Source organism: Barbus barbus (assembly GCF_936440315.1).
Source record: "Barbus barbus genome assembly, chromosome: 8".
Classification (NCBI taxonomy): Eukaryota; Metazoa; Chordata; class Actinopteri; order Cypriniformes; family Cyprinidae; genus Barbus; species Barbus barbus.
Window position 1 is genome coordinate 28,969,246 of NC_136736.1, and position 13,767 is coordinate 28,983,012.

The 13,767-nt window shown below is 37.2% G+C and overlaps 1 protein-coding gene across 1 annotated transcript; it reads right to left on the minus strand.

Moving 5' to 3' along the window:
• Positions 1 to 214: 214 nt before the first annotated feature.
• LOC306874333 (protein ELFN1-like) lies at positions 215 to 2,650 on the minus strand (the record flags this gene model as incomplete). The annotated part of the gene is made up of 1 exon (XM_079424301.1): positions 215 to 2,650. The coding sequence occupies one exon, from the start codon at positions 2,648 to 2,650 to the stop codon at positions 215 to 217; it is 2,436 nt and encodes an 811-aa protein (XP_079280427.1).
• Positions 2,651 to 13,767: the final 11,117 nt, after the last annotated feature.

The following is a 13,767-nucleotide window of genomic DNA, read 5'->3' on the forward strand; positions in this document are numbered from 1 at the left end:
TTGAGTTGAGGTTAATACTGTTAAAAGTTTTCTATTCTTACCACTTGGCACGTACACTCACTGCAAGATCTACAGTATTTCGTATTTTGTTTTCATTCTCAAACAGAATGATTGAAAAGAGCTAGCAACATTTCTAAGCTATTTCTCTAAAAGTGAGTGCTGACTTGTCACTTAATCATTGATACTGGCTGGTTTGGTCCAGAGATTTGTGATTTCATGCTTTCTGCTGAGCAGAGACTCCTTTCCAGTAGTCCAGAATGTCATGTAAGTCCTCATCTTTGGCAAACTGTACTTTCCTCCTTAATGCGTGACCTGCTGCAATGTACTCTTCCTCATCCCTATGGCGCTTGCAGTGGAGTTTAAAACGTTCCCACAGGCTAAGAGAAGGCCTACAGCTGTACTCAGGACTGGAGTAGCCGCTCAGGTTGTGGTACTGCGGTGAGAGCTGAGAATAGGACAGCTCACGTGGTCTGGAGCGCGCCAGCGGCTCCAGAATGGATGACTTCCGGCTCCCCGACACCTCTATCGACCCCTCTATATGGTGGGGACCAGGGTAGGAGTGCCTGTGTTCGCTGTATTGTCGAATCCGTTCTGCCTCCGCCCTCAGGATCGCAGCTGCTGGAGTGACTGTTATGATTCCTGACTCATCGAGTGGAGATGCCTTCTCAATATATTTGGACTCTGATCTGTAAGCTCCTTCAGAACGGAAAGAGCGTGGACTGCGCAACGAGCCACTCGAGGATGTGCTTGCACGCTTTTGCGGGGCATCTATACTGTGGTGCCTCTGTAGAGGATGATGGTAGCCTCCTTTGTACACTGGAGACAGAAATCCAGACTTGCCCGGTGGGTGCTCTGATATAAGGACCAACTGAGGCTCCGCTGTGGACACGGCGCCGGATTTTGCAGCCTGGAATGATGTTGAATCGGATTTGAGTGCATCGATGCAATTGTTGATGATCTGGTTTACTTTGTCCACTTCTTTTGCAATAGTGGATATCTCTGCAACAGATCCCTGGTTGGTTTCTGATGGAGGAATGCTGCATTCCCTAACGCTGCGCTCTGGTTGCTCTGATCTCACTTCCATGTAATTCCCTTTTGTGGTCTTTGGTGTCCCAGAGATCTCTTGCATCTTATACTGATCTGAGTCACTGGCAGTTGGCAAGTATGGCATCCTTTGTATGGTCTCACCAGCAGACAGAATTTGCTTTTGGGACAGCTGTGATATAGTCCCTTGTTCCAGTTCAGTTCCATATTTCATCTCGATCAAGTTTCTTTTCATCTTTTCCAGCTTCTTGCTCTTTGGCTCATCTTGCTGTTTGCGCTTTCTCAAGCAATGGAACACTACACCCAGTACAATCAGCATCCCAAACAGACAACCGAGGATGGTCATAATGTAATGAGTGGCGGTTGAATCATTTGCCACATGTTCTTGCAATGTCCTTGGTCCTGTGGAGATGATCAGGCAGGTGTGGTTGAACCTCAATGAATTACGAATGGATGCCACACAGTAAGTGTAGTTAGTGTGAGATTTAAGGTTCTGTAACTCAATGTCTTCTCTCTGGCTTTTCAGGTTTTGGATATCAGTGAAGAAGCTGTTATTGTACAGGACAAGGATGTACATTTTTCTAAATGGATTTGGAATCTGAATCGAGATTGTCGCACTTGTGTGGGTAACGTCTTTTAGTTTCATTAGAGGACGTGCATCTGGATCCACAAAGGTGGGGCTGATGCTTATAGTCTCCTCTGGAAATGTTCCTGAGGAACAATCATCCAGTCCGCAAGGGCTCAACATTGTGGGAGTGCACTCGTCTGAAGACCCTTGAAGATTCGGTGTCACATTGTCATCGGTGCAGACAGAAGAGAGTTCATGGAAGGCATTCCGAAATCGTGGCATCCTTCGGTTCTGACTCAAGAGACTGTAGCCTGAAAAGTTAGGGGGTGTGTCGCACGCCATCCGCTCACTTGTCCGGTTTGGGAATGCAACAAGCCAGCGCAGGAATCCCAACAGCTCACATGAGCAACTGAATGGGTTTGCATAGAGCTCACACGTTGTAAGCTTCGACAGACCACGAAATGTAACACCATCCAGAAGCTGAATCCTGTTCATGGAGAGGTCGATGTTTTCTATCGCAGGACACTCCCAGAAGGCATTGGCTGAGACGGTCTCGATCAGGTTAGCCTGAAGATAGAGGTACTGTAAGCGTCCCAATCCTCTCAGCATTCCCTCAGTCAAGTTCCTCAGCTTGTTAAAGCCAATCTGCAACACTTGAAGATTAAATTGGACAGAGAAAGCCCCATCTTCAATATAAGAGATGTCATTCTTTGTCAGATTCAGGTATGTGAGATTGCCAAAGCGACTTAAGGAAGAAAAGTGGATGCTTCGAATCTTGTTCTCATTGAGTCGTAGGTCAACAATTGTGCTGTTAATATGCAATGGGATATTTTCATATGGTGGCTGGTTCTGGCTGCAGATTGCCAACCATACAAATCCCTTTTCCCCTTCAATCAGCCAACAGTCACCCTGAACAACAGGCACCCTTGTCAATGAGAGGAACACAAGAGCCATAGCCCAGCAAAGTAAGGCACTGGTCACCATACCTCCTCCATGTCCACTGGACCCAGGAGAAATGGACATCTGTGCTTCAGCCATAGCTCCAGCAGATTCCAGCAGTTGTTGTTGTTTAGACAGATTATGATCTTTTTAGCAGTATTCCACTGGATATTCAGCAAGGCTTTGATTGTAATTGGATGTACCAGTTCTGTTTGGAACATCAGTTTGAGAGAAACAATTTTTTGTTTTTCTCTGTTCAGTGTACGCTTGGTGTCTCGTCACACTGGAAAGGAAGCTTCATTTACGACCAGAGTCTTGTTTGTGTGCAATAGGTTTTCAGATAGCGAATCTGAGCATTCCCACGCATAGCCTCCCACAGGGCAGGAAGTGCTTGTGTTTTCCGAGGACATCATTTCTCATCAGATACCCACTCATGACCAGATTTTCATATTGCGTCCTGCAGAAATAAGAAGAAAGAACATGATTATTGATATCTGAAAAAACTAGGTCACATCGTAACGATGCTCCCTCAGTGAGAGTAACAAGAGTACAAAATTATATAAATGTGAATATTTTGCACAGCACATTATGAAATAACCCACTTACCCAAACTTAATACCATGGCACTTTACTAATAAGTCCAAATGAACACCCACTAGTTCCATTGTACCTTAATTTCCAACTATTAACGGTGAGACTAAGTGCAGAATATTGTCTAGTGGCATTTTGGAGCTATTTTTAAAAAGTCATTTTTGTTTAGCTGATGCCATGTTTTTCATGTGTATATAATCATTACGGATGCTCACCTACCAAGAGCTAAACTTAGCACAGATCAATCACGCAGACACACTCGCACGCTCTCCAAGACCAATTAACGTCTAACAGCTTAGCTCATCCTGATAACGCAAACACACACTCTATATAGAAGAGTTTACTTTTACGTCTATCCACCTTATTAGCTTATGAGACCCTCTCCACTTGGCTAATGAAGGGAAACCCTTAAAATAGACTGCTTTTTTAATTACAGTGTGACCTAAATCAAACAACTGCTAAAGAAAGAACAACATACGGTAACTGAATGGTTGTTTTAGATATGGAGAACATATTGCATGTGCCTCTCTTAAAAAAGGAAATTGGGTTTTGTATGTACTCAAACATTTCAATAATTGCTCAGAATGTATTGGATGATTTCTTGTATCCAAACAGAGCTTGTTTGCATTTGTGTGCAAGGGAATAAAAATATGATGACCCAACATAACCTACAGTGTAATTAAAGTGCAGTGAAAAAACAATATATCATCATCAATTAGATAATACTGGTGCTATTATCTAGTTCATGATGATAAATTGGATTTTCACTCTACTTTTATGTATCTTAGCTGTTTTAAATTGAACAACTAAATTATTTAATATGAAACAATATATAAACAATAAGTATTTTAAAATCACTTGAATAAAGAAACATTGCAATTGATTGCATTTTTTACAGACTTGACCTGTACATTTTTTCAAACATTTTTGGCTTTGGTTTCTAACAGGAGGGAGGACTCCTGCATATACAGTAGCTGTGGAAAGAGCTAAGAAAAAGTTACCACTAGAACACTATTCCTTTTCAAGAAAGGTGTGGACGGAATAATCTTGTAAAACTGCAGTGATTATGTGATAGATAAGCTGTGGTTTGGCTAGTACTGCTCTACAGATTGTACATTGTGTTGCCGGTGCACTCCATGCTGCTTAAATGGATCAGTCTGATGATGGTGAACATTTTTCTTCCTTTAAATCCTACAACAATTGCATTGTATATGTATCTGTCTGGGCTTCAAATTGACTGGCTTCAAAGTCCTGAGGCCTGTGTGTGTGTGTGTGTGTGTGTGCGTGCGTGCGTGCGTGTGTGTGTGTGTGGTTTATGAGGACACAAATTTGTATAATGACATGGGTATGACAGAGGTATTACAATATGAAGGTGGTTTATGAGGACACTGCCTATGTCCACGTAATTCAAAAGGCTTAAAAAACATACTAAATGGTGTTTTTTTGAAAATCTAAAAATGCACAAAGTCTCCTGTGAGGGCTAAGTTTAGGTGTAGGGTTGGTGTAGGGCAATAGCACACACAGTTTGTTCAGTATAAAAACCATTACGCCTATGGAGAGTCCCCATAAACCACAAAAACCAACGTGTGTGTGTGTGTGTGTTTGCAGGCCCATTTCATGTGGATGGGAAATGGGTAATGCTGTCTGGTTGACTTCTGACAGTTACAAAGTGCTTGTTTCACAAGAGCATTGTAGACAGTAGAAGAGACGGGCAGGAGTAGAGACAGGGTGAAAAGAGAGTTCTGTAACGTGAATCTTTCATAGCATTCAAACTATATGTGCCCTTACTTCTCAGTGTGCTAGGAGTTACACAGCACAATACGCTGCCTCAACTGCAAACAAATCGCTGTTTCCCTAAGTACCCTTTCTATCACTACCAGCATTTTAAATATTCATGTATTTGTTTATTTATTGTTTATATGCTGTCATCTGTGAATATTGAAATTCTCACATGCTGTGTTTTATGTTGCTAGGTATATTAATAATATATGCATGTGTTATGCACGTTGACTACCTCAAAGCTGAATGTTACATCACTGTTTTAGTTTTTCCAGAATGACCATTAAATACATACAGTATGTACTGTACTTATTTATTTATTCATTCATTCGTTTATTTATGGATTGACAAATATGCATGTGTTACGTATGTACTCCCAAGAGGTAAACATGACACAACAGGCAGGTATATCCAAAACAATAAACTTTACTCACGACGATTCAGGCTGGTGTAACACATACAATAGCGGACAAACCAAACAGGGGAGAACACAGGCTTTAAAGGCTGAACGTAATCAAGGAAGAACAGAAACAGGTGTGGAGCTAATTAACTAATAATCATGGGGATAAACTAGGACGGTAAACAGAGACATAACTAAACAAAAACAGATCATAACTGGGACAGTAGTATGCACTATCTTTTTTTTTTTTAAAGATATGCCATTTGGTTTAGTATTTGAATGAAATGCAATGACATTCATACATTTGTAAGTGTATTGTGGTGCTCAAATATTTTGGGGGCCACTGCAGATGTGTGTATAGGACAACACACACACAATTCAATTCACAGCGAGACATTTGTACTACAAGTGTACTTGATAAACTTGACATTCAGCAAATGTGTAATGCAGTTCAGAATGAACAGAAATAAGAAATCAAGGGGACTATTACACTCTGTCAGAAAGATGTTTTATTATGCATGCTGAAGATATATCTTCTATATGAAGTATTTGTTCTGAATGTTTTAAACAGATTTATAACTGACAAACCATGTTAGTATCACAATAGACCGTTTTAACAGTGCAGTCGTCATAAGAACAAGCCTTTGGCTCAGTCATTCTCCCCAAAACACTTAACCTGCATGTCAAACCATTCATAAACTTCATAGGAAATGGCTTATTGTGTTTGCTTCTTCGATACACTACTGCACAGCAAGAGGCGTTCAAGCAGTCAGACTAACATTCAGTACTGTGTGTGTGTGTGTGGACTTGAAGGTAGTTGCTTGTGGCTTAAAACAACACACTCCCTTTTTATGATCAATAAACAACTGTGTGACTCTGTGACATTAGATTAAGCCACTCGCTCTGGGCAAACATAAGAGAAGCTGTTATCCCCATATATTTTCTTTCTCTCTCCCTAGCTTCTTATTTTCTAAGTGGAAATCCCACAATCTCAGGTTTCTGGGTGCAATTTGTGATATTGGAGACATTAGTCTTCTAAAAGTAAACAGACTGTAAACATGTCAAGATGAATCAAAGTGATATGAAGTGATTAATGTAATACGACATTCATTTACACACTAATGAATTGCTGCATCAAATACAGAATAGATGATAAACACATAAATAAAAAGATAATATATCTTTACTTATAAATATGCACTGATTATTCAGATTTTTTGGTTGTGTGTGAGTGTGTGTGAACAAAAGCTTGAGGAGAATTGTTTTTATGTATGTTTTGTATAGTGATTAGATTTATGATTGACATATGTTGTATATACGTTTTAATTTAAGAGTGCTGCTTAAAAACAAAAATAAAAACTTCATTTTGAGTATGAATTCATAAATATTTTTTTTATATATAATTTATTGCTTTTAAATTGCCAATATAACTATATGTATTAAACATTCATATATAAAAAAATTCAGTTTTTTTACTATTTTGAAACTAAATAATGATTCAAATATGTCTGATTATTTAGTTAATTTAAAAAGGATTTGTATTGTTATGAGAACATGACAGTTATGTTTGATTAGGCAAGATTTTACTGTGGCTTTCAAAGCAGCAACACATAAATCTCCAGAGAAAAGACAAAGGACACAAACAAATAGTGATTATACATAATCACTCAGGAAATGACTTAAAACAACTTCCTCTGTGCCTCCAAACGTTCAGATAAACACTGCAGAGTGCGGCATAAATGGGCAGTTGCTAATTTGTTAGTGTGTAGATGTGCATTGGAGTGTGTTTGTAAAGCTGAAATAATTGTGTAATGGCCATTGTTTAGTGAGTGGGTGTTCGGTGACACATAATTGGACAGGGTTCAGGTAGCACAGCAAACACACGTAGTTTACATCTGCTGAGTTCTTGAAACGCCCAGGGGGAAGCCTTTTTGTGTGCCAATCCATCTCTGTCTTCATCTGATTAAGAAAACAAGAGAAATCCAAATTTTTCCGTGACTCAGGAAATGCTTTTCAAAACAAGACACTACTTGTCTTTGGGGACTGTCTCCATGGTTACCCTGCTTCTGGTGACAGGAGCTGCTGCCCATAGGGCTATCTGATTTATACAGTTATGATTAGACTGAAACTACAGATGGCGTGGAACTTCCTACCTAGTCGACGCCACAGACAGGAGACAAACATGAAGTAGTGGCGCGTATACTGATGTGATTGGGCGACTTGTATGTAGAATGAACTGTAGGAAGGAAGAAGAGGTTTATGGGTGCATTCTTTGACCTCCACATGGAAAGCGTCATGGAAGGCTGATTTTACAAGGTTGCTTGGTAGTGAGAAGGTGGGAATTATACATGATCGTTAAAAAAAAAACACATAAGAAAAGTAAGAATTTGAGGCTTAGGACAGAAAAAGTCATTTTAGAATCAATGTTATTTGTTAAATTTAAACCATAATACTTTTCTGTTAATTTCATCTATTTCCTGACACATACACTACTGTAAAAAAAAAAAAATGCTTTTTAAATGAATGCTTTTATTCATGCATTAATTCATAAAATGAATCTAAACTGTCAGTAAAATCATTTAGTATGTAAAAAAAACTTCAGTTTAAAAAAAAAAAATCTTTTTTTTTAAATTTACTATTCATAGAAAAATCCTGTGTCACCGTTTTTTTTACAAAAATATTAAGCAGCACATCTGTTTTCAGCATTGGTAATAATTAAAAACGTTTCTTGATTATCAAATAAGCATATTAGAATGATTTCTGAAGCATCACGTGACACTGAAGACTGGAGTAATGATGCTGAAAATTCAGCTTTGCATCACAAAAATAAATAACATTTCAAAACATGTTAAAATAGAAAGTAGTTATTTTAATTGCAGCAATATTTCATTACTATCTATTTAGATCAAATACATGCTAAAACATTAAAAACCTTACCAAAAAGTCTTAATAACACTAACCTAATAATTCTGCATGCCCATAGAAAAATTATGGAAATAAACAAGATTGAAAACCTCCCCCTTGCCCATACTGAAAGAAATTGGGGTATATTTAAAATATGTAAACATTTTAACTGTTAACTGATGTCATGACATATTTAATTTTCTGTTGGTTAGGCTATGTATAAGACAAAATCACTATTAATTTTCTACAGTAAAAAAATGGCATTTTAAATCCTAAAAAAAATTCCTTTAATGCATTTCATAAAAAAATTAATGTTCTGCTTGTTCTTAAGGTCGCCTTTTTAAGCAGTAGGCTACATTTATTTTCATCTCATTACAAAAAAAAAAAAAATAATTATAATGATTTTCCAAAAAGATGGACTTCAATTGTTCTTTCACTACAGAGTCTCTACCAAAGCACAACCTCGGTTTCTCTTCCATCTTTTGATTTTTTTGCAGCACCTCCCATGTTATGATACACCATGTGGCTAGTTGTCTGATACTCATTTGCTGTGCTTTCAGCGGCAGGCAGGGTCAAAGTTTAAATTATTATAAAACTTGACATGCATGCAACACAACACTAGCGGAAGCTTGATGCTTCCTTCCATTGAATGTAATGCATCGGAAGTGTTGACTTTAAGACGCATGCTGAAGATGTTGCATTAGGAAATGCATTTTAAGTATGTAATTACTTGAGAGAAATTCCGTCATTATTTGGGTGTGCGTGTGTTTTTAGTGTTTTCTTCTGGTGTGGTTATACGCTCATACTAGAAGATTAGACTGCACTTTGGCTTCGAGTAAAAGTGTCAGGTCTATTCACTGCCAACTTTGAGAAAGCTGCATAAATTTGCACGTCTTTCCACAGCGTGGAGCTATTTTTGAACTTGGCAGCCATTGATATAGAGTTTATCCTAGAACAAGAGGGAGAAGAAAAAAACCCCAGAAGCCATGACATACAAAGTGCAGATTGTGCAAGACCAAAGATCTTCCCTGATGAGACCACCAAGAATTCCCTCCGCACAGAGAGCCTAAGCCTAGTCACATAACATTAAAGAGCGCTCACTCGAAACTGAAGCTTCTGTCATCGGTTACTCACTAAGCTGTTATTTTTTGGTGATAAATGCATGCTGTTGTCTTTTGCGGTTCTCTTGTTTTCAGTTCGTGCAATATGTCATTTATTTACAAATTTGCATTAATTAACACAGATGATTTACTATGTAAGGCAGATTCTTTCACTTCATGTGAAGTCAAATATTGTGTAAATGCTGTCTGATTCATTAATATGTAGCATGTACTGCCCTGCAGATTAGTGATGTGAAGCGCACTGGATTAAAGCGTCACTTCATTGTAAATGTGTTTGTGTATCTGTGTGAGAGCGAGGGTGCTTAAGCATATGAAATTGGCCCTGGGAAATTTTGATGCTAAATGACGTTCCTTCACACTCCAGAAATCTGTTCCATTGCTTTGCAGAGCACAGATCATGAACAAGGCAAAAACTAATACGCATTATTACATTTCAAAAACACCACGCTACAAACCAGTAACTAAAGTTGCAAGGCAGGGACGTCTGTTTCATTTTTGGTGAGGTCTGAGACAGATTTTTAGCAGTGTTAGTATTATTTATTATTTGTATACTATTATAATTCACCTTTATTTCAATGATCAAAAACAACATTTTAACGTTTTTGTGGGTGTTCTTTAGTTGCAAAGTCAAAAAACCTCTAGTTTATGATGTTTTCTAGATATGGCTTTATTCCATATAACAATAATAGCACACAACTTCTCTAAAAGACACAATATTTAGAGTTCATGGATTCCACAGAATCACTCATTTCAGTATGTTAGCAGCATTTTGAAGCTTTAAAAATCATTTTTGGGGGGAATTGAAAGAAAACTTTGTTGCACTTTGTATGTCACTATAATAAGCATGGCAAACAATAATACTTTCTCACAAATGCTTCCTCTATTTCTCTCAGCACATTTAATCAGAGTTGAGAGCCGGAACAATGCGTTTTATAATGGTGAGTGGAGTGTGTTTAGGATGCTGCGTAATACCTGAAGTAAAGTTTTCTAGCATGTTGTTATTGCATGCTGATGCTGTTTAGATTCCCCACTGACTCTTTCTCAGCTGGACCTCACAGTGATGGCAGCTCTCTAATTAAAGCAGAATACATTACTTATAATGAGTAAGAAAGTGTGTGTGCGTGCGTGTGTGTGTGTGTGTGTGTGTGTGTGTGTGTGTGTGTGTACCTGTTTTTTTATTCAGGTGGGGACTTAAACCTGAATACACACAGACTCATGGGGACTCGTGTCATGGTGGGGACCTAATCTGAGGTCCCCACGGGTAAACAAGCTAATAAATCACACAGAATGTCGTTTTTTGAAAATCTAAAAATGCAGAAAGTTTCCTGTGAGGGCTAAGTTTAGGTGTAGTTTTGGTTTAGGGCAATAGAAAATACGGTCTGTACAGTAGAAAAAGCATTAAGCCTATGGAGAGTCCCCACAAGGATAGCAAACCAGACGTGTGTGTGTGTGTTTTGTCATGGAGGCTTTACACCGCATGCATGGATTAAAATTTTGCATTTGACTGTTTAAGGATGTCTATAAGGATGCGGTCCCAGAATACAATCATAATAATGTATTAGTGTTTGAAGAAGATAATCACAAAAACCACCGCAGAGGTACAGAGTTAAACTGAGTAGCGTGGCTTACCGCTCGGTATTTTGGCAGTGTGAATATATTTACTGAAGGATATGAATGCTTGCTGTAATTTGGCTTTTGTGTAAATCTCAACTGTTGTTACAAGCTGACTGCGTTTGCTGTCTGTTAATACTGTATTCTTGCTGTCTGCATTGTTAGACCCAGACGGATTTTCTTCATATTTACTCTATAAAATCGGTGTAATTCTGCAAAATACTTTTTTCAAACACAAAACGTAATGTTGAACAGTTGACAAGTCTTACTGGTAGCTGAAAACATCAAAATACCTCAAATATTCTTTGTTCAGGCTACTTTTTTACATTTGTAAGTAGAACTTTTTGAAAGTTGGATTTTTTACAGCATGTATATTATTTATATACATACAAGATGATTTAATGTATTTAAAATAAGTCTCTTAGGCTCACCAAGGTTGCATTTATTTGATTACAAATACACTAACATTGAGAAATATTATTACATTTTAAAATAACATTTTTCCATTTAAATATATTTTAAATGTAATTTATTGTGTAATGCAAAGTTGCAAATTTGCTGCTCAAGAAAGTTATCACCGTTGAATGATGTACAGTATATATATACAGTATATCACCTACATGTGTTGGAATAAATGACATAATTTTAACTTTATTTTTTTATATTTACAGGGTTTTTTTCATTGATATGCAAATATTAATGTCATAATTATGCAAATATTTGATTTCAAAACCAGTATAGCTTCTGGTGTGGACTATTTCTTGATTATGTGTTGGTTGTGCTATTAAATTGTTTTCATCTTAATTGAAGTGATAAAATCTGCCAGTAATCAGTGTTGAGTACTATTGTAACTTCCTGGTTTACATGTTTGAAAATTATTAACAGATGAAAACATTACAATTTTGGAAAAGTAATCAAATGTAATCAGTTACATTGCTTTAATAAAGTAATTGAAATAGTTATTACATTTTAGATTGGGGAACTTGCAATCTGTAACATTTCTAAAGTAACCTTCCCAACATAGTAGACAAAATTACTATTTGAATATCAGTGGTAATCTCCAAATTCAAACAGACCAAAAGAGTTCAGTCTAAATATTCTAAAACCTGATTTTTGAATTACATCTAATTTAATTTAACATGTAATATAACAGCCATGAAAGCACCCATAACAACCTTATCGCATGCTAATAATTGCTTGGCTTGGCAGCGAGTTTTGAAAAAGCAAGAACCACTCACATTTTATTCAGACAGTCCATTTAAACTCAGCATGAAATCTTCACAGCTTCACACTTTTTAGTAAGATGGAGGAGCATCTAAGTTGTTTAAGAGTCCTAATAACAAAAAAGAGTGGTTCTTTATCCTCAGCTGCCTAATCAGCCTGGTCTCAGAACCACATTTTCATGAGATCACGTTAGCCTAATGAATCCATTATGTGTAATATGTACTGTGAAGTTTAAGAAGTACTCCGACAGCTTCTTTTCAAATATTCACTTCCTCTTTCCTGTTTTTACTCAAACACACACATCTAAAGAATAAGAGCTGACAGTATTTCTCTTTATACACACGAACAAAACCTGCAAACTAAAGGATTTCTCACATAAGCGTAGAGGAGGAATAAAACAACCAGCTCAAGACACAGATGGTGGCCACCCCTCCCTTCTTCCTCCTCTTTCTCTGGGGTCTGCAGTGCTCTTGACACCTGGTCATCATGACATTCTCCATTAGCTGTTCAGCATCACCAGCCAGATGAGAATGTGTATAAAAGATGAGAGACTAACAGACAAGATGAAATGATGTGCAGAGAAAAGATGAGGGTTTTGGAAAATTACATGCACAAACACATGTGCGCTTTGTCTCTTTTAATGTCCTTCGTTTCAGTTCTCTGCTGTGTTAGACTGTGTTAGACTACTGTGTCAGAAGGAAATATCAGTTTACATTTCCAAACATTCATATTGCCATTAATTGTAATAATCCAGTGAGATTTTTGTCTGACAACAGCCAGTGCTCCACACAGAGATCTGATCTAATCATCATCCAGTCTGTCTGGAATTACATGAAGAAACAGAACAAACTGAGACAGACTGAATCCAGAAGAACTGTGGCAACGTCTCCAAGAACGTCTTCAAGAGACCTACCTGCAAAGCTCCCTGAAAAACTATGCGTGAGTGCACCTAGGGCAAAAGCTGCTTTAAACACAAAGGATGGTCACACCAAATGTGGATTTAATTTAGTTAATAGACGTTAATTGATAAATAAAATCCATTTCTGACATTATTTTTGACAGCATCTTCATTTCACAGCAATTTTACATTAAAACTTTTTACAGTACTGTAGTTTTGAATTCAGAGTTCAGAATTTTTTTTAATATATATATATTTATGGCCTACGACTTTTACATTGTACATCATCTCCATAAAAGAGCTCATATAGTGAGTATTGATATATAAATATATATTTTTTTAATGAACACTGTGCATCAAGGATGTATTAAATTAAGCAAAAGTGACAGTAAAGACAAAAAACTATTTCAAATAAATGCTGTTCTTTTTAATTCTCTGTTTTTAACAGCTGTTTTTATCATTGATAATAATTAGAAATGAGCATCAAATCAGCATATTAGAATGATTTCTGAGGGATCGTGTAACACTGAAGACTGGAGTAACCCTTTTACTTTATATTATTCCACAGTTATTTCAAACTGTTATAATATTTCATAATATTACTGTTTTTACCCTTTAAAAAAATACTGTAAATGCAGCCTTAATGAACATCTCGGTGAACTTCTTGCAAAAACCATTAAAAAATCAT